Source organism: Musa acuminata, chromosome BXJ3-3, assembly GCF_036884655.1.
Source record: "Musa acuminata AAA Group cultivar baxijiao chromosome BXJ3-3, Cavendish_Baxijiao_AAA, whole genome shotgun sequence".
Taxonomy (NCBI): domain Eukaryota; kingdom Viridiplantae; phylum Streptophyta; class Magnoliopsida; order Zingiberales; family Musaceae; genus Musa; species Musa acuminata.
In genome coordinates, this window is record NC_088351.1 from 2,123,957 (window position 1) to 2,147,989 (window position 24,033).

General features: G+C 39.0%; 1 protein-coding gene and 1 pseudogene across 1 annotated transcript; one reads left to right on the forward strand and one right to left on the reverse strand.

Moving 5' to 3' along the window:
• Positions 1-2,386: 2,386 nt before the first annotated feature.
• On the forward strand, positions 2,387-4,356 carry LOC135633411 (basic leucine zipper 19-like). The gene is made up of 4 exons (XM_065142835.1): positions 2,387-3,301; positions 3,405-3,495; positions 3,635-3,761; positions 3,935-4,356. Exons 1-4 carry the CDS (start codon positions 2,835-2,837, stop codon positions 4,096-4,098), a joined length of 849 nt encoding a protein of 282 aa, XP_064998907.1. The 5' UTR covers positions 2,387-2,834; the 3' UTR covers positions 4,099-4,356.
• A 1,142-nt stretch (positions 4,357-5,498) lies between these two features.
• On the reverse strand, positions 5,499-16,198 carry LOC135634258 (ubiquitin C-terminal hydrolase 15-like; annotated as a pseudogene).
• Between the last annotated feature and the right edge of the window lie 7,835 nt (positions 16,199-24,033).

Below are 24,033 nucleotides of genomic sequence, written 5' to 3' on the forward strand. Positions count from 1 at the left end.
TATGGAAAACGAAGGCCCAATCACCCCTCATAAGGCAGTGGCATGAATGTAACTATGTCCTATCGACTCCCGTAGATGATAATCCACGAGATGTCATTTAGGCTGATCTTGTCAGCCTTCGGAGACAATGGCCTATGGGTGATCGTTTGGGTCTACCCCTTGTTGGTCGGTTCTCGTGGACAAAACATCAAGGAGAAAGTGTTACAATCGTTACATGCTTACCGCTCTCGTGGACAAAATGCTAGAAGAGAGGTGTTATGACCATTACAAGTGATTTTTGATCGAAATATAAGGTGTTACGATTGTTACAAGTGATTCTCTTGATCGGACAAATATAAAAGTCGACCTCCGATGCCAGCCCAAGGGTTGGATCTCTCTGAAATATAATACATTTATACTATAAATCACCCCAAAGCTAACTTGAGTATCGAATGAATCGAGTCAGGAAATACCTCTCGGTGTTGATCTTTGTGCAACAATTGGGTTAACCCATGATCGACCACATGCTTCCCATAATAATATATTTTACATTATTCAAGCAGCGGGGGGTAAAAGGAGATTGAGACATAATTAGAAATAAATTGAGGAGGCTTTTCCTCCTTTAAAATCTTTATAATCGATGAGCATCAAATTCCGAATGCCTTCCGTTTGAGCTACTCTTACTTCAGTACCTCCCTTGATGACACTGATTTAGTAGCTTCGGTATTTATTAGGTAATTTGGTATAGACTACATCAGAAATATTCACATTTTTTTCATTGAGTTATGCTGAATCTAAATAATGTAAGCATAATGTAGTTCAGAATCAATATAATACTGAATCGAATTTTATTTTTCTTTCGAATTGGACTTAAGTAACCAAATAGGGGTTTGGTCAGAAAAGAAGAGGAAAACTTAAAATAGATTTCATAAATAGAATCTCAAAACTAAGGCCCTCATTTAAAGGGACGTATGAGATAGATAGATACTTTTCAGGTTCAAGAGGATCATCCACAGCCAATACACACAATAACTTTCGATCCATGATGCACAATAAGTTCGTGAATTTTAATACCTTTAGCTACTAAATCATTTCCGATCAATTCTCGATGTTTTTGTGAGCGGCTCTCAATCTCTTAACTCATGTGGAATTATTTCTTAGTCCTACATATATACACATTGTTTTGCTCAAAGATGCAAAGAGACGAGCAATTGCTTTTCTTACGTGGAAGGAGGACAATAAAAATCACATCTTGGTAGGTATAGTGGAACATCCATTCATGGGCAGCTACAACTTGACTTGAGTTCGGATGTGAAACTATGGTGAGCTCTATCAACTCAATGATTGTATATGAATTTGCAACGACAGGAGCATGTTTTGCACTACTGCTGGTGCGTATGTATTTACTACCGTGCATTAATGGTGAGACCTCTGCGATCCCTTTCCATTCACGTTGGTTCCATACGGTCTATAATTTCCAACAGCTATGCTTTATGCCTTCAATGTATTATCTCTCTCTCTCTCTCTCTCTGCTCTCTTCCCTCACCATCCTTTGGTCCAATCCTCGCTTCTCAGTCATTCCATGATTAGTGTTACGATTCACAAAGTCAGGGAAGTTTCAGCGTCAATCACGTATGTCAACAGGAATTTTCTGCGTGCGCTTCTTCTGAAGACTCCGATTTCTTATCGCTTTCCGATCCCATTAAATATGATTTGGATGGGCTCCGCAATGATGCCATCCACCACAATAATGTATCTGATATGCTACTCTAAAGATTCCACTTGAAAGTGCATCCGACAGAGGAATATGAACGTATGTAGGCTTTACAGTGAAGGAGTCGTCCATTTCCTCGGAGTGTCTGTCTGTCTGTCTGTCTCGAGACTATCCCATTCTGAGAATTCTTTGGATGTATAAGAAGTCTTATCCCATCGTTCCTCCTACAAATCTGGCGTTTCTTTCCCCGAGGAAAATGCTCTACATATCGAACACAGGCTCGAAGCTGGCAGAAGAAGCACGGAGGGGGAGGGGGAGGGGAGGAACGAAGGTGTAAAGGTGGTGGACGCTGGAAGCAAAAGCAGTATCGGAGAAAAAAAGGAGAGCGCACATATGTGATCGATGCATGTGAACGAGCATAAAACAAGGCTGTAAGTGGCGTGCAAGCAGCGCACATGGAAGAACGTGAATTGAATCCAAGGTCTTCCCTCCTCCTCCTCCTCCTCCTCCTCCTCTATCATTCCCCCCACACCCTTCTTAGCCCACCACCTCTTCATCGCATCGCCATTATTATACTGGCCACCGGGCATCCTTTCCTTGTAGCTCCGGTAGTGTAGTTATATCTGTATTGTGCGGAAGAGAAGCGCATGAGAAAAGCTATTCGACAAATAAACAAACACCCAAAGTGCACACAGCCCACTCCCACCTTCGGAGGCCTCATGTTGTGGTCACATCAGCATGTGGCGCCAGTTAATATAACTGTTCTCTTGTGTTACTACTGCTGAGCCCCAACTCTCACGCATCCTCCCTGCCCTCTACCTCCACCCAGCTGTTGCTAGCTGTCCCTCTTCTCCTTGTCATGTGACGCCTCTCCTCCTCCTCCTCCTCCTCCACCGATGCCTGCCTTCAATCATCTTCGACGAGGGAAACCCACTGCCAATGCGCCACAGCAGCAACGGCAGTACAAGAGTGTTCCTTGTTCCTTGTGAGGAGATGGATAGACCGAGTCATCGCCTTTTTGCCACTACAACACCATAATTCTCACTGAATTCTTGTGCCTCGATCTTCGCATTGCCTCTTATCATCATCGGTTCCTTCCTTGTAGTATTTGCATTATCTTTTTCTTCCTTGGCTTCAGCGAATGGCGCAGTTGCCTCCTAAGATTCCCAACGCCGCAACCGACTGGAACGGTTCTGTCCACCACAAGAACTTTTGCATGGGCACTGCAGACTCGTGGGTGGACGAATTCCTCGACTTTTCTGCCGCCAAGCGCGCAGCGCACCGGAGGTCGGCGAGCGATTCGATCGCGTTCCTGGAGGCACCGGTGGAGAGTGTTGGCGTTGGCGGCGGCCATGAGTTCGGCCGGCTCGATGATGACCAGCTGATGTCAATGTTCTCGGACGAGGCGCCACATTCGCCGTCTGACGCCGTGCCTGTCGACTCCTCCAACCCACTGCAAGCATCGGATGACAACCATACCGATGGGGAGAAGATAGAAGAGAAACAGCGGATATACGAGGCGCATAATGTTCCGCAGATTGGGCGATGTGCGGAAGCCAAATTGGCTGCTGGTTCAGAGCAAAATTTTGACCCCAAGAGGGTCAAGAGGTGAGCATCAAAACCTCAATGTAGTCCACGGCTGACTGTTTCTCGTGGCCGATCAAATTAACCTCACAAATCCCCAATTTTATCTCTCTTCTTTCTCGAGCAGGATATTGGCAAATCGGCAATCAGCGCAGAGATCCCGAGTGAGGAAGCTGCAGTACATCTCGGAGCTGGAAAGAAGCGTTACTTCATTGGAGGTACTTGGATCCTCGAAGCGCTGTACTTACATGACAAATTATACGACTGTGGTGCTGTAGATGAATCAAAGCTAATTCATACCATACCATGACATGAATTCTCCACATCGGGCTTCCTTCTTTTGCCGCTGATCCGAAGACCGAGGTGTCAGCATTGTCCCCTCGAGTAGCTTTCCTTGATCAGCAGCGATCTCTCCTGACCATGGGCAACAGCCACCTCAAGCAACGAATTGCTGCTCTCGCGCAGGATAAGATCTTCAAGGACGGTAAGTCTGCATGACTTGGTGTCATCATTGCAAAGCACTAAGGCCTTTTAGAGATGGATAGCATCTGGTAAATTGGATGGCAATCTATGTAGCTTTTCTATAGAAAGGGTAAATTTATGTTAGGATCGTGCGAGAAGGATCTATAGAAATGTGGTTTGTATACGCAAATGCAGCTCACCAGGAGGCACTGAAGAAGGAGATAGAGAGGCTGAGACAAGTCTACTACCAGCAGAGCCTCAAGAAGATGGCAGATGCTACCGCCACTGACACCACTTTGCGCGGTGAGGAGCTACGCAGCAGCTGCAATGCGGCCACTGACTGTGCCCCTACCACGTGAGAGATGATACCGAAGGTGACAGTAATCGGCCGGCCCTGTTTCCTTGACTTGGTCGGAGCAGGAAGTTGTAGTTATATATGGCTGTAGCCTAATTTTCCCTGTGTAATTTATTTTAGTTACACCAACTGTAACTGCCATTCTAAGTTCATTCGGGTCCTTCGTGATGTGGGAGTGAAAGGGATGGGATGTAATGCATGGATAGTGCCGGAGAGAGGCTTGTCGGGGTGCTCTTTGTACCATTAATGCGTGTTCCTTTCATGGTTGCATTGCATGTGATCTCTTCTTCTGGGAGGACAGGGGAGAAGCTTGCTTTCCTTTCTCCTCCCTCTTGTTTCTTCTCCCTTTTTCTTGGTTTTGTGGGTTTAGTAACTCGTTCAGCTGTCATCTGAACCATGCATCTGTGTTGTAGAGTCCAGAAATGGAGGAGGTGGTGATTGTGGTGACGGAAGGAAAAGCGATGTTGTTGCAGGAGAACTTGTGGTGGGCACTTTGTTCCTTGTTGAAATGGAAAGTGATGGGGGCATTCCTTGTTAGATATATGCGATCGATCTGTGTTATCAACACTGCCAAAAATCTCTTTGCTGTAGTGGGGGGACTGTCCTCCATTTCTCCTCCGACAGTATTCTTCAAACACAAAATATATTGGACCAGATGAACTTTGGATGCTGAGCTCCTCACAAAAATCATACCTGTATTTGCAGCCGATGTTATTATCTTTTCTCGCAAAAGAATCTGAACTTGACATCCTTGCAATCTGCTTAGTTTCTTAAATTATTTACCCAAGATTTTTATAGGTTCAAGTGCAAGAATAAAACAGAAAACATAGAAATAAGAAAGATTATACCTTCATCAGATCTAATATATGATATTAATATTCTTGATTTAAAGATGATAATCTCTCTTGTTGATGATTTTTTTTATTGATAGGCTTCAATTCTTATAAAAAAAAAATATTTAAAATCTTTCTCTTTTTTTTTTGCCTTTGCTTCTCTTTTTGCTTCAATTCACATGATGTAAAATATCCTTAAATTAATCAAATTTATTTTATTAACAAATTAATTAAATTACTCAGACATAAAAAGAATATTTTTTGTAGATTTAAAAAATAAATTCAACATTAAACACCTCTGACAGTTTATTTTTGCATCTTAAGAATTCATTTAGTAATCTTTTTTACATTTTATATAATTTTATTTTTTTTCAAAATAAATATTTATTTCTGTGTTGATCCCATGGAATTAAGAATTCTATAGTGTTATCCATTTGGGAAAAAAATTTGATAAGATATTGTATGATATGAAAATCTCAAAAAAAAAAAAAAAAAAAAAAAGGTTCCTTCTTTAGATATCAGAGTTTCATCTGAAACTGAAAATTATTCACTCAGAAAAAGGAACTTCCTCTTTTGAAATCTTAATTCTCAATATCTCTCGATTGTGTTCTCACCTCAAGCCCTACCATCAAAAGTCAACCCACGAACATGCCTGACTTGGTTCTCTAAATATCAAGATTAAACCACTTAACATACAAGATTATAAGATATCAATAAACTTCTCTAAATTCACTTAAGTTCTACATAAATGCTGCTTGCCTTCCCTGACAAACGCCTCTTACGAGTCGGCACGTCTCCATAGATTAAAAGACATGAGACGCAACCAAATTTAGCTCAAGGATCCGTTAGAATGTCCACTGTACCTAACAGAATCTAACATGTCACGAAATCCAAATGCTGGAGGCCATCTCTATTGGGATTACTCCTGTTGACCAGACAAACATGCTGGAGCTACATGTTCCGATGAAGATGCTCCGATCCATTCCATAATCCTTCGTCTATGTACCCTGCTGCGTGGTCGAGATGGCAGTGGTGGATCCGTAGCATCACCCATGCTCCCCAGAAAGAACTTTGAGCGAGCAATGGTGTCACTGTGGACATACTCCGAGTCATCGAATGGCCAAAATAGAGAAGAAAGAGTCGCATCAAGGCTGGTCTTGTCTCCAATAATCCACAGTGCTAAATGAGTCTCTGGTGCTCTCGGTGGTGAAGGATGAATCGTCCGAGCTTGTAAAAAGAGTCCAATCACTAGATGTAGCATCAGAAAACTCCATACTCCACGCATCCAGATGTGTTGGATTTGGCAGCATGTTTCTGCTTGAGGGTCTTGGGATGTACTCAGCACCATGGTACGTGAAATCTTCATTTTCCTCTACGGGATCAGTTCCCAGGTGCATTGAATATTCTGAGGCACACAAGATTTCATTTTGCATCTGTTGGCCATTTCTCAAATCTTTCTTGCTCTTCCATGTCCATGTTGGAGGCCTTGATAGCGATTTCCCAGTATAAGCTCGAGGGGGACGTGGGAAAGATCTGAGGATTAAATGATTTAGCAAATTGACAAGAATGAATCCACTATTTCACCAAAATAGACAACATACCTTGAATAGAAAAGCATGTATGCACCTTCAGACATCACTTGACTCAATGGTACTGGTTGCACCTGGTTTAAGAAAGAGATAAGATCAGAAAAGTATTATCAAGCTTAACTGAAGAAATTATTCTGACATGCTTGTTCCTTCTAGTTAGATATGCAATAATTGATGAAATTTGTTCTTGTAATCATAATTAACTCATCAGTTAACAGCTTAAAACGAGCAATAGATAGAGGTGTCCATCCAGGATGAGCAATATACCATTGTCTCCATTATAAGATTGGCAAAACTTTTGAGATTTCGTTCAGCAGCATCTATTGAAGATTCTGACTGATTACTACGTATCATTGCTAATTATTGTGTATATCATCGTGCACCAGCATGACACTACGACGGCATCGAAGCTCACAAGGATAACTAATCCCTTTTGCCTGTACAATTGTAGCTTTTCCTATGTCTGACATGTCTGATAAGCCCATCAGGAAATATGTTTCAATAATAATCATACTATATAGATAACTGGCAAGAGATGACAGGAAGTAAACTGAAGTATCATGCCAATTAGTATTGTTTTCCTCGAGGTTTCAAATACCAGTAAAATGATGTGTACCGATCAATTTATACCGGTCTGACAAAGGATCAGTACAGGAATATATAAGTCAGTACTGGTCATATGATGATACAATACCAGACTGACCTGTTGCCAAAACCATTATCGGATCAAGATTTAAAATTTTGAATCTTTAATGTTTTTTGTCAACTAATAAAGTAAAGACACCCCAAAATTTTGGTATATTTAAAAAGAAATGTTCAAAAGCCAAGCACCAAATACATGAAACATGTAATATGAAAATGAGGCATTGTTTGCAAACTGAAATGGATGATAAGTTGTGTGTAGATAAATTTACAGAATAATATCTCACACATAGCTGGTCTGCTTGGTGAAATAGACAAAAGGCATCACGCATGTGATTCACTAATAATGCCACAAATCAAGATCATGCAGCATAAACTGATTTAATAAACTCTAGTTACCTCAGAGTCATCAATCTTGAACCATGTCCCTTCCAGATCTTTAACATACGAAACATAATGCCCAGAAAATGATGCATTGAAGGCGTCCAAGTGCACGACAACCGCGTACAACAGGTAAAGGGGAGGATTGTCAGCAGTCCCAGTCATAAATGGAATCATGTCCAGCATGTCAGGAAAGGTAACACATTTATTGATTTTGCCATACTTCCCTGTCTAATTAAGATAAAGAACAACAATGCACTGTGAGAGACGGGGTCACGGTACCATGCATTAGATGCACAGGAGAAGTTCTAACCAAGGTCAAATTTTTTTACAGGCTAATGTTAGTGACAAGGAATATTGTCAACAATATTTAAGGTCATGCAATAATTGCTCTCTGATATATCATGCAACATGTTTGTTATCATGTGCTGAAAACACACGAGGATATTGAGCAATACCATCATGTATCACCTAGAACAGAAAGCATAATGGTACATGAATGAAACAAGAATTTTCAAATGACCTATGAAAAAAGTGCTTCTAATAAAATGAAAAGGTACCACATTTATGTTTCACATGCACTGGACTTTGTAGAAACCAACAGAGCAATTACTAAAGTCCATCTGTTCAGCAACTTAATACCTGGAATCTCTTCAAAACTATAGTTAGTATGTTTGGCACCTCATGTACGCACAACTGCTTTCTGGCTTTAACGTATGTTGAACACCTATGTTACAAATAGAACAATCTAATCAGCTGTGACAAACAACAAACTAAGTCAGATACATAAAGTAGGACTATTGATCAAACCTTCCACATCTGTACATGTTCTCTCCATCCAAATCTTCAGGAGCAGTAAATTGAGTGAGAGCATCTTCCAGTGACTCAACCCATCCATGTATCTCCAGAGTAAGATCCATAATGCGCTCATATCGTTCAGACTCAAGATGGCATCTTAGGCACTTAACCTTGATACATTTTTGGTTCCTTAGTTAGAACTGAATGTAATTTATTATTAAGTCATGAAGATCAAACTAAGCCAACAAAAGGAATTTTGCAGGAAGTTAAAGTGAGATCAATGACCTTTGATTTTAGGCGACCACCAAATATCTGTTGTATAAGTGTAGTTTCTTGCAACCTTGGATCAATTTCCTTCTCACCACCCAGTCTCTCGAGACACACAGATTGCATCTGCATGACTAGAAGCCTGGTTTTGCACCAAGATACATCAATAGGACTCCTTCAGAAGGTTGCTGTTGGAAATTGTGCATAGATAAATTGAACTAGCATAAAAAAAAAGGTGCTATTAGACTGGACAGGTTGTTACCAAGACCCAATCTCATGCAGTCACAGAAGGATGGGCTCAGTCTATGATTTCTTACTCTTAGGTTGAGTTAGGGCTTATTTTATAGTTGATATCAGGAAAAAAAAAGAATTAAATAATCAGTCACTATCTAGGATGGCTTGTCTCAGATTTCATCCAACTACCGACCCAAAGCAGTACCAACATCTTCAGCCATAGTCTATCTAGACCCCAGCGTGTTAACCCTTCTCAGGCTGATGCTCAGTCCAGCTTGAACAGATTATTGCATCCCTTTTCTGAAGTGTAACGCATGAAGAACTTAGAAAGTAACAAATAAAGGAACACAAAAAGAGTGGCATTTTCGTTTGCTACACCTTAGGAATTCATGTGCATCTTCTTGGTTTCCACCACCCATGCGGCAACCAATATTTCTAATATTTGAAAGGATTCTACTGGGAGACAAAGGGCCACCTCCTTCACGCAACATTGAAACATGTTGCTCAAGTTCGCACATGAGGCACCATTCTTTGACATGGCCTAATAAATGGAAAACAATTGAGACAAAGAAATTCAGATGAAGTGACATAACTTCTGATTTTTTTGCTCAGAAAAATAACTATAAGAGTCAAAATTACAGGTTCTCGAATGCGATCTCTGAAGTAAGTAGACCATAAGAGGTTTTGTGCCAGTGAGACATTGCAAAACAGCATTAGCATAACAACTGCAATATACAAAGTGGCAGGAGTTAAATAGAGAAATTGCTAGAGAACATTACAAAACAAAACCAAAAAACAGTTATGCATGTGCATTATTTTATTTTGGAATAGGCACATCAACCACATGTGCAAGGTCATAAACACTAAGATGTGTGTGTTTTCATTGTTGTTGTAATGTATTTAAAAACCAACGATATAAAAAGATAACTCAAATTATATGCAATCTGATCTGTCTTTACTTGCTCTTGGTAGATACCATATATACCTTTAGTATTTATCTTGGAACATAAAACATGCTCCCAAAGTTATTGATGTTCTGTTTCCAGTAACCTCATGTCTCTAATCCTCTCGAACACCATAGGCTGAGCTAAATAAAAGAAAATTATCCATGCAGATATCTAGATATCCATGTTAAATGATAAGAAAATGAAAAAATGTTCCAAAATGGTCCTTTGAATGTAAATATTCACTACAACCCACAAATTTGTGCTGTATTTCTTCTAGTTTTCTAATTGGCTGGCACATTCATTGCACGTCACATGCACACAAACCATAGGATTCATGATAGCAGATGACATTTTCTCCAGAATGGGTAATAAACAGATACAACCTGAAATACAACATCGAAAGATCCGAATGAAGGTGCAAAAAACTCATTCCAAAATCACAGTTGATAACATGGAGCATTACATGGATAGCAATGGAGCTCAACAACAATAATTAGATCAGCTATAGATAAGTCCTTTTTCATGTACCGACCATAGATGATCCAACTACAAAGTCAACTGATTAAGGTTTTAAAAAATCAGGTGGGAACTTAGTAAGAACAACTGGGTTGGATGATTTGGATCGAGGTTTAGGGTTTCAAACAAATAAAATAAATACGAAGAAAACAAATGCACCAAAGAACCTAAATGTATTTTAAAAAATTGAAAATTAAAATTTAGAAATACAAAAGAATATGCTAAAGAATACAACATAGTTGCTTGGTGATCATGCTTTGATCCAAATTGGACCTAGGCATTCGATTAGTGAGGTCCCTTGGCCAACTTGGGAATGTCTTCAATTTATCACTATCCACAATGGCTTTTCCTAAACTATGCACAGATATATGTCTATCATGTCGACAACAAATGCATTTAAATCTGAGTCCAGCATTATAAAATTTCAAAACTACTATAGATGTAAAAGATAAGGTGCATGCCGCATTTTTATTATGTTTTTCCAATAATGGATAAGTAATTTACAAGCTAGCAAAACTTTATGCAAAAAATTATAAATTTCGAAAGCAGCTCGAGTCATTTATAAATATCTTCTTTTATCCAAAACCAAAATTTTGAAACATAACCATTTATCTATAAGAACTGTAATTTGGTGTTAGTTAATGATAATGCCTTCAAGGTAATTTGCACAGCTACCTTCACATGCTCAAATTAGTTTCCATGGCCACCTCTAAGCCAGATGACACAGCCCCCGTAATTAAATTCTGAACTCCATTACAAAATCTGGAAGCTATGAAGCATGACATGGACAGAAGATATACATACAAACACAGCAACTGGTTGAAAAGCAGGATACAACACAATGCAGCATAAATATGACCTCTAGTGAGTACATATTTGTCTATATATTGCTAAGAGGATTTTGGGAAGTCCCTCATTGTCTAAGCTAGAATCTTGGTGCCAATTTCAAATTATGAAATTTACAAAGGAGACCTCTATTTTGAGTTAAACTACCTATTATTGATAAGATAACAGTTAGAGGACGACAATGATGATCATGAAAGTGATGATTATGAATATTAATATTTATTTAGGATGACAATGATGATAATGAAAGTGATGATTAAGAATACTAATCTGTATTTGGTTATTGTCATTAATTGACTGAAGACGAAATTCCCAAAAGAAACTAAATTATTAAATTCACAACATTATCCATAATAACTTGGTTTTCCTTGGGCTTAAATTTTATGACTTGATTCATGTAATTATATTGTTTCAAAACCTAGTCCAAGAATATTCAGTTGCAGTACATAAAGGTCCAACCGGGATAAGAGACCTTGATTGTCCATACAAAGAAACCCGAACATTAATTCTCGGATCACAAAATAGAATTCAAAATGTTAGTATAGCCAAGATGAGAATATTGAGGTGAACGCGTAGGATTGCCAAAAAGACAATATAAATATATTTTAATTCATGAACAATTAAGTATAATCCGTGATAGATGACGAAATGAGAAAATGATCATTTATAATGATATGGACATGGTGAAAGGATATCTATTGATATTTTGTTTAGACAAGGTAAGTTGATTAAGATTAGTGATGCAAGGAGAGATACTGGGAGTATTAAGAAATTTTTATCATAAATAATAAAAAACATAATTGCTCTTAATTTAACTAGGAATATTGTATAATATGGAGCTCAACGAACGATAAAAGATCTATGTATCCAACCCCAAATGGTTGAGACATCCACCAAGGAACTTCAAACTACTACAATTCTTCAAAAAATTTAAGGTTTCTTTAGCAACAAATTTTGTCCATTTTTGAGGGGATAAATTAAGATGAGTATTGAGACAAACTATGATTCCAACAACATAGATTTTGGGTCAATAAATGCAATCAATTTTTGCCAACATAGAGATTGCACATAGCTAACCCAAGACTACAATCCTTACAATCCCATATTTCTCTCTTTTCAGCTTAATTCTCTTTCTAAAAGAAATAAATATTTTTATGTAAATATCTAGAATTTAAGCTGGTATATCAGGAAGTAACAAATCAATCCTCTCACAACCTTACAGCAGAAAGCTTGCTTCTTTAGCAAGCCTCATACAAATTTGCTCATGAATTGTATATAGAATAATGAAATATGTCACAACCTGCTTTTCACGGATAAAGACCCCACTAGAAAAAATGATTTAAATAAGAATTTCGTAAGTCATACCTATTTCCACAATTAAGAAGCCCCCTAGGATATATGCCCCCCTCTTTACGTTGAAAGAACTTGACAAGATCCTCGTACGGAAACAACATCTGAGAAACCTGAAGTTTCAGTAATCAAAAGGCAGAGATTTAGTAGTCCAAAGAAATTCATCATTTTTAAGTCCAAGAACACATTATTTAAAACAAACCTTATTTTTTTTATTATAATTTTTTGATCCAACAAGATTCCATTTAAGAACTTTAGAAGTCTTCTCTGCAGCAGCCAAACTCCCTTCAATGCTTGGGTTCTTGTTGAGGTCCTGTAAGTGATTGTCTAAGGAAGCAATCTTATGTGGAATTTCTGCATCATGTTTTGAGAAAATAAGAATAAGAAATAAATATGAATAAGAATCCACAATTCATAAAAAGTATAAGGAAGTCATGTTTATCCTACTAGATCCTTGTTCCTTGTCACTATTTCTTCCTGGTCCTTGAGAACGGTATTCTCTTGAACCATTCTCTGGGAACTTTTGCATCAAGGGAGTGGATTGCCTCAAAGTGTAGGGGGGGTTTCTGAACATCATGCTTTGTTTTGTTGAATGCTCATCAGGGTAACTATCACGGACTGCTTCATTAGCAGAAGACAAACCAGCCTCCAAAGTGTCAACTTTCTCTGTATTGATATTTGCACCACTTTGGCATTCAGTTATCACATGTTTATCCAAATGGAAAAGGGATGACGATTCAGGGGAACCTTTTTGTTTCAATCCTTTTCTTGTTTCACCTGCTGACTTATTATGCTGGTTCATTGCATTTCTGACATTTGATGAATTGTTGGCATCTTTATTTAAAAGGACTTCGCTAGAGGTAGCAGTTAAGCTTCCATATCCTAACTGAAACCACAAGTACATAAGCATGGTCATAAGAAACTGCTTAACAAAAAAACTAACAAATTGCTTCTTGAAAGCACATACAATATGAACTTAAATAATAAGAACCTTTTGTTCTATAGGGGCATCTGCTGGAGAAATCTCAGTAAAATGGTCAGTAAATGAGGCTTGAGCAAAAGAATCATGGCCATAGTCTTGGACACATGCATGTGTAGCAATTTCATCATTAGTAGGTTTAGCTCCTTTTGATTTATTAATAACCCCCTTGTCTGATGTTTTCCTTCCCATCTCTGAATTTTCAGATGTTTCGATGGCAATAGAGGAAGGATCATCCATGTCATTATGAAGATTGGAATGAGTGATCTCTTTAACACCATTGCCAGGGAAAGAAGATTTGTGATGAACTGTGTCTGTAAGAATTAGGCCAGCAGAAACATTCACAGAACTACCATGCCAGCGATGACATTCATGCTTGTGCGCCCGTCTCCAGTGAATTATTTGACATTTTCCAGAACTGAAAATATGCAACAATTAAATAACTTTAAGATGCAGAAACAATAAAAGTTGTTCACCAGAGCAAATAAACAAGAATTGATTTTATCGTTACAAATAAAGAAGTCATTTGTGTGACTTGAGTCATGATCATCAGTAGGTCACAAAAATGCAATCTTACTGTTATACCAATGCCAGCCCTCTTGGCAAAATGTTTTTGGATATACGGATAATGTATAGATGTAAAAAAACATAAGAAGAATTGGAGCTTATGAAATTATGACAGCATTTAGAAATCCAGTAATGATGCACAATCCATACCAGTATCTGACCGACTTGCATCTGGAGCAGCGTGTTGTAGCAGGAGCAAAGCATCTAGCACATTCATGAAAGCCAGTCTTTGAAGGAGGTAAAACTAAAGGAACATGAACAGACGTCGTTGCTTCAATTTGGTAGGCTTCTTCAGCAGAAAGCTGAGCAAGTATACCTATCCTAGCCTTCTTCTTTGCAGACTCGTTCCATTTCCCAAGAAAAAAATATGTGAAAAGAGGAAGCACAACCAGGAAAATGAAAAGGGCAGGTATGTCAGCTTCCCTTGGCTGAAGCATGTCCCCACCAACATACTCATGTCCAGTTTCAACTTCTGCTACTTGGACGAACTCATATCATTTGATCTAGCCATATGTTTCACTTTTATCTCTATAAAAGATGAGAGAAATCCCCTTTATTTGAAGAGAGATATGTTATAAAAAAAACATAAAATCAATATCCGAAATTTCTCCAAGGAAAGAATGCATTTCAAATCACAGAAAGGTCTACAACTTCTGCATGTATAACATTTTGAGTTTCCAAACAATTAATTATATATATGGGCACATGTGCACAAGGGGGTGCATGCGTCGCGTGGCATGTGCACCCAAAAAAAAAAGGCTACTAAATTTTGTTCTTCTATCAAGTAAAATTTACCTGATATGAGTTAACCAGGATGTATCAGGTCCATTGAGATGTTCCTTCTGAAAACACAAGAAAGGAAATCTAAGAAAATGTATAAGAATCAACAGAAATACGAAAAGCAAGACCAAGATGCGAAATCAGCCTTGAGAGTTTTTGATAGCGACCGACAAATAAATACAAGGAGGGACATTTTTTGTTTCCAAGAATTCAACGATCCAATACCAGATTCATGCACCTTAATCTTGGAGAGGTTCACAAGCTAAGAAGACGTAGCAATCTGGAATACCCTTAATTCAAAGCTTTTGAACAGACTAAGAAACTTGACAACAGATATTCTATCTTCAAGCTTTTTAACCAACTACGAAACCGAGAAATAGCGCACTGCAGAAGATCAAAATCAACAGACAAAGTTCAGTACAAGGATCAAATCACGAAATAAAACCTCCAGAAAATGAAAACAAGAACTATCAGCAGTGACTAAAGTCGAAGCTCTTCTCAAGCTCCCTACTTGAGAATGAAACCTAACAGTCATATTCTATACAAAACACAATATACTCCAGCATTCAAAGAGAGTGAAATGGAGCAACGGCAATTGCCGAAGGAGACAAAAATGACATAAATCATGACTCCAAGAAGACCCTAGAGGACATGGGTGAAAGACGTTTTAGAGAGAAGGCCCATGTCATTTCACCAAGATCCGTGTTTTACAGTCTCTAGCTGAAAGAATCTAATCAAAGACCAACTCCCGACAAGCCCACATGAAATCCAGTACTTTTGTGCCTCTTGCCCCCAAAGGCCCCCTCGTTACATACCTGAACTTTTCAGCAATTCCTCCACAAATACACATAGCACCCAGCATTTCCAGAAATATTTACGAACAAAAAGCCATCAAAAATCACTTCTCTCTCAAAATCCGAATTAGAAAGCATCAGAAGACAAAGGCAAAAAAAAAAAAAACAAATTGGGATTCATATGTGAGCGCAAAAATCCTAGAAAAAACCAGCATTTTGAACAAGCCGAAAGAGTCCAATGGAGGAAAAAAATGGTACCAATTAGAAAAAGGAGGCGACTTTCCCTCTTACCTCGGAGGAAAGGGAAACCTAGAGCACCAAAACCTCGCATCCTCCCAATTTTCTCCTGCGACAGTCTACCAATACAGAGAAGAAAGGCGAGGCTTTTCTTCCAAGCTGTTTCCGCGGGTCTTTGATTCCGCTCCCAGGTCACGCTCTCCCGGACCCAACCCCCGAATCTGTCTCTGTCCTTTCTTTGATTCCGGTTTGCCCACAAGGCCTAAATGGCACCTGAAAGGACCCAAAGGTATTTTTCTTGTCCTGCAGCTCTAACTCGCGCCGCTGCTTCAACTTCTCTTGCGCATTCATTGGCTTCCTTTTATGCCCCCATCCCATCCAGCAAAGGAGAGGGATGGGGAAGAGATAGTCTCATTAGTACCTATGCTCTATTTTCCTTTATTTTACTACATTCATATAGTATTTATGTACTATTGTACGTTAGGCTAAAACTTACTAATTAATATTTATATAATCATTTAATAATTAGTATTCATATTAAACTTACAAAGATATCAATTAAATTTAATTTAATTGGTAAAGACTTTATCAATATAATATATTATAAGATTGAATCTGGTGTCCCTCATTTTGTTTTTTTATAAAAGAAAAACTCCAACTTAAGTTTATTTTAATATAGATATTTTTTATTAAATGATATAATTAATATTGATAGTTGAACTGAATATGGTGAAATTATATTTTTTTATTATCTAACCTATTTTTTTTTATTATTATTGTATTTGAAAAGAGAAAGTTCAGAGTAATCGTAGGAAAATTTCATTTGAAGATAAAGAATGTTAATATTTTGTCTCATAATTTTTCTTTAATTTGATAATGAAAATTTATAGTAGCTCATATATCATACTTCGACTTAGGGCAAAAAATATTCATATGTCTGTATTATATTTCAATCCTTTCATAAAAAATAAAAAACCTTTTCCTCTAAACTCTTAAGTTAGTTTCAATTTATTCTAAATAAAAAAATTATAAGAAGTTGAAGGGGTTAGATAAGATTAGTAAATTCAAAATAAAAACATACCTAAAAAAATTAATCTAAACGGTGTCGATGATCATATCATTTGTCCTCTCCTCCCTCCTTGAATATGTTTTAGGATTAAGTGGCATAACTAACCATAGATCAAACATTTTTATCCAATACTTATAAATCTAAAATACGAGAAGATCATAAAATGTTCATAAAATATTCTTATCTTTGTATATCCAATTTTAGTCCAAAGACTAAAAACTCTCATATCACTTATCTCTCTTTAGTTTTAAGGGCGAAGAATATTCTTATATCTTTTATCTTATGACAATCCACACTAATAAACTATATCGATGCATTCAGCGAGATCTGTCTGATAATTAAATTATTTTTAATTTGTTCGACAATGCAAAAAGACTCATAATGAATTCAATTGATTGAATAAGTTTAGCAAATTCAGCATACAAACATCCCTAGGAATGTCAATCTATATAGTTTTATAAACGTCATCAATTATATGACATAAATGCCTTATCAAGGAAACATATTCTTTAAATATCATGATAAGTTGCATCATCAATTTCTTCCAAGTGATATGTTTAATTGACATTTCTCTTAATATTCAAACTGACTATTGATTAAAAACAATGATCATTATCATTACACTATCACGGTAGGACTTTAAATTGCAACAAGTTGAGCTTTGTTATCATTTATGTCTGTGTCACGTATTGAATAGAAGAAGATTGATGATATCTACAATTTCCTATTGAAGCGAAAACTCGTTTTCAACAAGTAGACATCATCAGTGTAAGACAAGATTAAAGAAACAACAACAACATGTTCCCACAATTCAAACTAATCTTTATCTGTGATGTTATTTATATGAAAGGATAGGTAATTACGTTCGACCTCTTTGCTAATCAGTAAGCAAACAAGATTGTTTCTTAGTATCTTAATCTCTAATCCACTAAATCTTTTATGGTTAATGTAGCTACCACAGTGAGCCATGGAAAGAAAATCCAGTAGTCCACGACAAGCAATATAGTGTTGTAATTAAGATGTCTCTACCAACTAAATTAACCGAATGATGTATTACGAATACATCATGTAACGCATGAGAGAGGGCGGCGCATAAAATAAAAGGCCATGCATGGAACCCATGCAAAACAAAAAACATGATGATGAGCTCATCCTTGTCCACTTCTCTCCATTGGCTTTTGGCTCACTTGGCTTTCATGCTCCCGATGGGGTATCGGGGAGATCATCTTGCCTTTGATGGGAAGGACGAAGGTGAGAGGAGAAGAAAGGGTTCGTCAAGGTTGTGTCTATCGACTCGCAGGACGGAGAAAGGATGGGTTGCAAGGCTGTGGCGATGATTTGCCGAAGCCTAAGGTTGAGGAGGCCAACAGGGAGATTGAAAGATGGAATCTCTTGATCAAGTCTCGGACCGTATGCTCCGATTACAAATATTTTTAAATGTATAAAATAATTATAAAATTACATTTAGTAAAAATGTATAATAATAATAATAATAATAATAATAAATATTATTATTATTATTATTATTATTATTATTATTATTATTATTATTATTATTATTCTTAAAAGAATAATCTTGGACAAATGAATCCCACCTTATGAATATTTATGGCAAAATTAAATATCAGAATCATTCGATTTAAATAAATTTATTTTATTTTATTTTTTATTTTGTTAACGGGTGCTACCATTAAATATACCTCTGCTTTTGTATTGCTTGGGTTTACTCAAAACATCATCCTTGAAACTTATAGATAAAAAACTATATGTTTATCTTAATTTTTAAAAATTTAATAATACTAAAAGTATATATAATAAATTATTATAGAGTGTTCCTAACTTTGAAAAATTCTCACAAAATATTTTTTTTATAAATAATCATTTTATCCTTATCCCCCACCAGACCAAACTTGCCCGTGCCTCTATCATCGCCTCGCATCACCTCTGTCATTATCTTTCCTATCATTTACTCCATTAATTTGTTACGGTAGTGTCGTCGTCACAACCTCATGCCTCTCTTTATCGTTAAGTGTGAGGTCTCCTTCCAAAGAGGTGTAATGATGAGAGTGATGCATTTGCCTTCGTCAAACCCACCTAATAATGAAGGCACAACGACCTTCGCCTTTGTCGGAGCTGCTCATCGATGGAGATGTAACGGCCCCTATTAGACCCAAGGATTGAGGCATGAACAAATCGCACCCCTCATTCCTCAATGATGATCACTTGTGCTTGCACAAGGGCAACGAGAGTCATAATTGTCACACTCTCTCCTTCCTTGCACAAGGGCAAAGTAAGTAAGGACAGGTCTAACAGAACAAGCATGACGTAAGGGTGATATAAAATGAAAGCGATGAAATAGGGATAAAACGATATTTTCACGTGACTAAAGATGCTATATAAGAATTTTTCAAAAATAATTTTTTTTTCAAAAAAAAATTACCCTATATATATTACAGGGAGAAAATACGCGTCGGTGGCATCGGGCGGCTGCGCGAGCTCGAGGGCCGTGTGTCCTGACAGCTCCCAAGAAGGAGGCGCCGTGCCGTCTCGCCGTGGCCCGCCGGCCCGCTGTTAGCCCGTGGGTTGGATGCGCACAAAAGGAAAAGGCCGCGTTCACACGTTTGACTCGGCCACACGCCTGGGCTGTTTCCTGGGTTCATCCGCGCCCACTGCTCGGCACCGGGTCACCGGGCTACCGTGCGTCGGCAAGCAGCAGCAACGACCGCCTCTTCCCCAAGTTTATAACATGCATATGACCGCATGCCGATTCTTTTTATGTCATAGAAGAATCTATTTCCTTCAACCGTGAATGTTCTGTGGGTAACTATCGGTGTATCTATGGAGCAGAGACTTGCGACGAAGCTGAGCTTCATACATCGTATTTACTCAGATCGTCAAAGTAGTTCATTTTACCTGATAAACGATACTGACTAAACTGAATTCTGCCGGCACCGACATGTTTTCTTTGACGTTACTGAACCTTTCTCTGAGTTCAGACATAAAATTGCTGCTCAAGTGATGCTGGAACTGTCGTTTCTTTTGTATAGCTAGATTCCCTTCGAGACCAACCTAATTTGATCTGCAATGACCACATTGACATAAGTAGCATATATCACCGATAGACCCGCTACGACCATTGCAGGTGGCTTCGATCTCCAGAATCGTACGAAGAACCAATGAAGTGGAGGCTTATCCCGGAGCAAGCGCTGGCCCGCTGCCATTATTTTTAGTTGCGCAGTCAGCTTCCTGGTGGCAGTGCAGAACAAACTTGGCGTTGCATGGTTAAACTGCATACCCCCATCATATATATTATATACTTGTGCTTGTTCTGTTGGCATGGTGGCCGTCGTTGTTGTTCCAAGACCTGGCCACAATAAGAATGGCCGAGTGGAGAACACAAAGGACGCAGCAGGACGAGTTCCATAGCTGTCCTTTTCGTAGGTGCTGCCATGGATTTCGTTGCAGATAAGAGAGCAGCAGACCGGGGGGGGGCGGGCAATCAATCATGCTCCGGATAAGGACACGATGGAGATCAAAGTAAATGCCAAGGGCGGAGACGTGGTGGCGATAAGCCTCGGTGAAAGGGATGGGGTTGGCCTTTCCATCGAAGATTCTGATCACCCCCCACCTTCTTCATGTGGTGGTGGGAGTACATGTTTCTTCGGAGATGGGGACTGGGGAGGGGACCGTCCTTATCCGGACCCAAAAGCTCCCTCCCACATGCATGCCAACCCTTGATGGAGGCCTTCCCTCTGCATCCCACCGGCTATCTATCATTGATTGATTAAGCATCTTATTGGTCTTATCGATTAATTAATTACATCTCAAAGTGTGCGATAACATAATTCAACATAGTGGTGCTGTCGTACCTGCAGACTGCATGCTTTTTCGCTACAATATGCATATCTTGGTGTTCATTAATATGCTACCGCAATGTCTCCCAACACTTTTGCGGGCGATTGGCTTCTTGGCTTTTGACTCAACGAGAGGCCACAGCATACCCCTTCCTACTATGCAAACATCATTCCAATCGGAGTGGGTAAAAGAAACCTTTTAATAGATTATTTTGCATCTGAGGACTGAATCTTATACTGAGCTTCAACCCAACTCTGGGAAATCAAACATAGGAATTGGGATCACTAAACCGTATATTCTTTTTGCAGTGGCATATTATTATTTATGTCATCACCAAAATTTTGCGAGAGTCGTGATCACGAGTGCAGGCTGCAGCAGTAAGCACACAAGGAAGAGAGCGGGGGGGGGGCGGTTTGTGGGGTTGCGGGCGGCGGGCAAAGCAAAGCCATGGGTTCACTGCCTATTTGCATGGTGGGTGGTCTGCCAACATCTGAGTGAAATGAGTGGGCTTGTCATTGCGAGGACGGTGGCGAGGCGAGAACGAGACCCCGCATCTCATCTCATCTCCCTCACAACACTTGCACCCACTACTGCAGTAGTGGAGGAACGGAACCACGAGTCCCTGCTTCCTCCTCCCAGCAATGAACACTGGTGTTGTACTGTGTTCCATGCCCCCTCAACTTACGAACGAACTAATACGAAACATCTTTATTGACCGGTTCTATGAATGAATAGGAAGACGATGGTGGGACGATCCGATCTGATATTTTAATTGACTTAAACTACTCATTCAAAATAATTAAATCTCATTTACGTCTATAACCTTAGATCTCATTCATGAGTTTTTTTTTAGATGATCCAATATTGAATTCATCAATTAACGCCGGCATATCTGAACCACTAACCTACCAGTTTCTATAATCAATTTAATTCACTTTTCACATCTTTTATAGGGACTTCACTTTGTTGATGCACGTTTAGAATTGGAAACCATTTCGAGATTGAGACTAGCAGATGAGATTAAATGACAAGACGACCAGCAATTGCAGTGGCCATTTGGATCAATCTAATCCGAAGAGAATCTGTCTCGAGGATAAGGCTTCGGATAAGGAACAATCTGTCTTCTTTGGTGTGCAATGCAAGTCATTGTCAACGACAGTAAACTCAAATCCCATCGGTACGTACGGCCGCCGAGTGCTTCTCCAAAATTTTAGCATCCTCAATCAGTAGAAACTTAGGACTCCATCCGATCTCCTTCTTAATTCATACGATGCCACCGAATCGATGCATGCACATTATATTCTTCCATGTCAAGTGGAAGTTCCCTTCGCAGCGATAAGACTTCACACGTGTTGTGTGCTTGTGTGTGGCTTACACACTGTCTTGGGGAGTGCGCCTATGTCTCCTTCGCTAATACTCACCTGCCTCGGCGCCTATTTTACATGGGCCATATTAATAGTTTAATCATATATATATGATTAGACTATTAATGAATGATAATTATATATATATACATATAATTAACTGCTAGATACAGACTGTACATGCTTGATATCGAGCACGTCGGGTGGTACAAGTTGTGTACCTATGTAACATATTATGATTCATTATCCGTATTAAATTATATCGGATGGTATTATTGACCTTTATATGAAATGCCATGATGTTTATAGTATTGATACATTATTACAAAGATAGAATAAAAAAAACTAAGTTACATTGTGGGAGAAAACAACAAGTTGGATAGGTAAGGGAAGGATAAGGTTCCTTAGCTTTATATCTTATTCATTGGCCTAACAAAGTCTTTTAGTGGAACCGCTCGATCTTAATTATAATTTGATTTTGTGATTGGGATACTAAAACCACGTCCACTTGAAACATGGCCGGCTTGGAACTAAAGTTGCCATTGCCCATTCCCATCACTTGCAGCTCCTTGACGTTACGCAACATGGAACCATGTTCTGTGGCATCTCGTTTACGCGGAAGTATGTTCTCTTCCCTGGAGCATTAGTCAAAAGAGTGCTTGGGGTTAATTAGATGTCAACTGTGTTTACAAGATGGACAAGCACCAGCATGCATGCCTTGTCTGTTTCTAATTCATGTGTCATATCCCTCAAAGCAGGTTGGCGAGCAGCACATGTGCAGGGGCAGACACTTTGCATCTGTTCTTAGCACAACCAACCATGCAGCGTACGCTGAATTCATCCTCAAGCCATTGAATTCTTGTTTCCAGGAAGGGGAATAGTATTCTCAGTGGAGATTCATGATCATCTGCAAGTCACATGCTATGGATTGATGTTGGTAAGAATGATATGATAAAGCGCGTGAGCAAGTGATGGAAGCTGAAGCTGAGCTAGGTTGATAAGCCCGATGATGGTAAGAAGATGAAAAGGGCGCCCAAGGGTAGTGATAGAAGACGGAGAGCGTCATGAAGAAAGACGAAGACGATGACATAGGATAATCGAGGAAGAAGATGGGAGTCGAAGAAAACGACAAAGAAGAGTAGGGAGAAAGAAAATAAAAGAAATTACATCGATCGATGAATGAAGGATAAATGGGTTTAGTTTATTCTTCTTTGCAAATCGATCACACCGGAGGTGGATCAGATATATTCTTAAAACTGGGATGATGCTCCTCCCCATGTAAAAGCTAGCCAAGAGAGTAGACGGCACTCCAAAGCAATCCGTTTATACACTCGGGCAAAGGAAGACCTGATGGCCGGCTACAAGGAAGCTACAGTCGCCTGACGTGAAATATGGACGACGTAATCGGTCTTACGTACCCTGTTGGGTGTTGTTGCGTGGCGCCCATGAAAAGATGGGACAGATTTCCTCTCCGGTGAAACCGAGTCGACGGCAGACAGCCACCTGCAGTCGACTTCTGGCCTCTCACGGGGGCCGTCTTACCGTCGGGACCCACGCTCGTCATGCATCCAGTCTTGGATTTACGTGCCTCGACATTTATCGCCTCAATGCTTCGCCACCTAAACTTGGCATATATCTGTTGTCGTTCGCAACGTGACCTACGCGTCGATGTCAGGTTGCAATACCGCCATCGGTGTACTACTTCTACCAGTAAGATGATTCTGCTCCTTTCCTATTTGCTTCACACATCCTAAGAAAAACACTCTCTGATCGCATGCAACTTTCTTGCATCGGCTACTTGGAACTATTTTCTGCTATAAAGCTTTGATATACTACAAAATTGTATTATCATATGAAACAATTTGTTCATCATGTTCTTTATAAAAAAAAG

Coding starts and splice junctions, on each gene's coding strand:
- LOC135633411 (XM_065142835.1), top strand. CDS start 2,835: ATGGCGCAGTTGCCTCCTAAGATTCCCAACGCCGCAACCGACTGGAAC. Junction 3,496..3,634: donor GAAGCGTTACTTCATTGGAG/GTACTTGGATCC, acceptor GCTGATCCGAAG/ACCGAGGTGTCAGCATTGTC. Junction 3,762..3,934: donor GGATAAGATCTTCAAGGACG/GTAAGTCTGCAT, acceptor ACGCAAATGCAG/CTCACCAGGAGGCACTGAAG.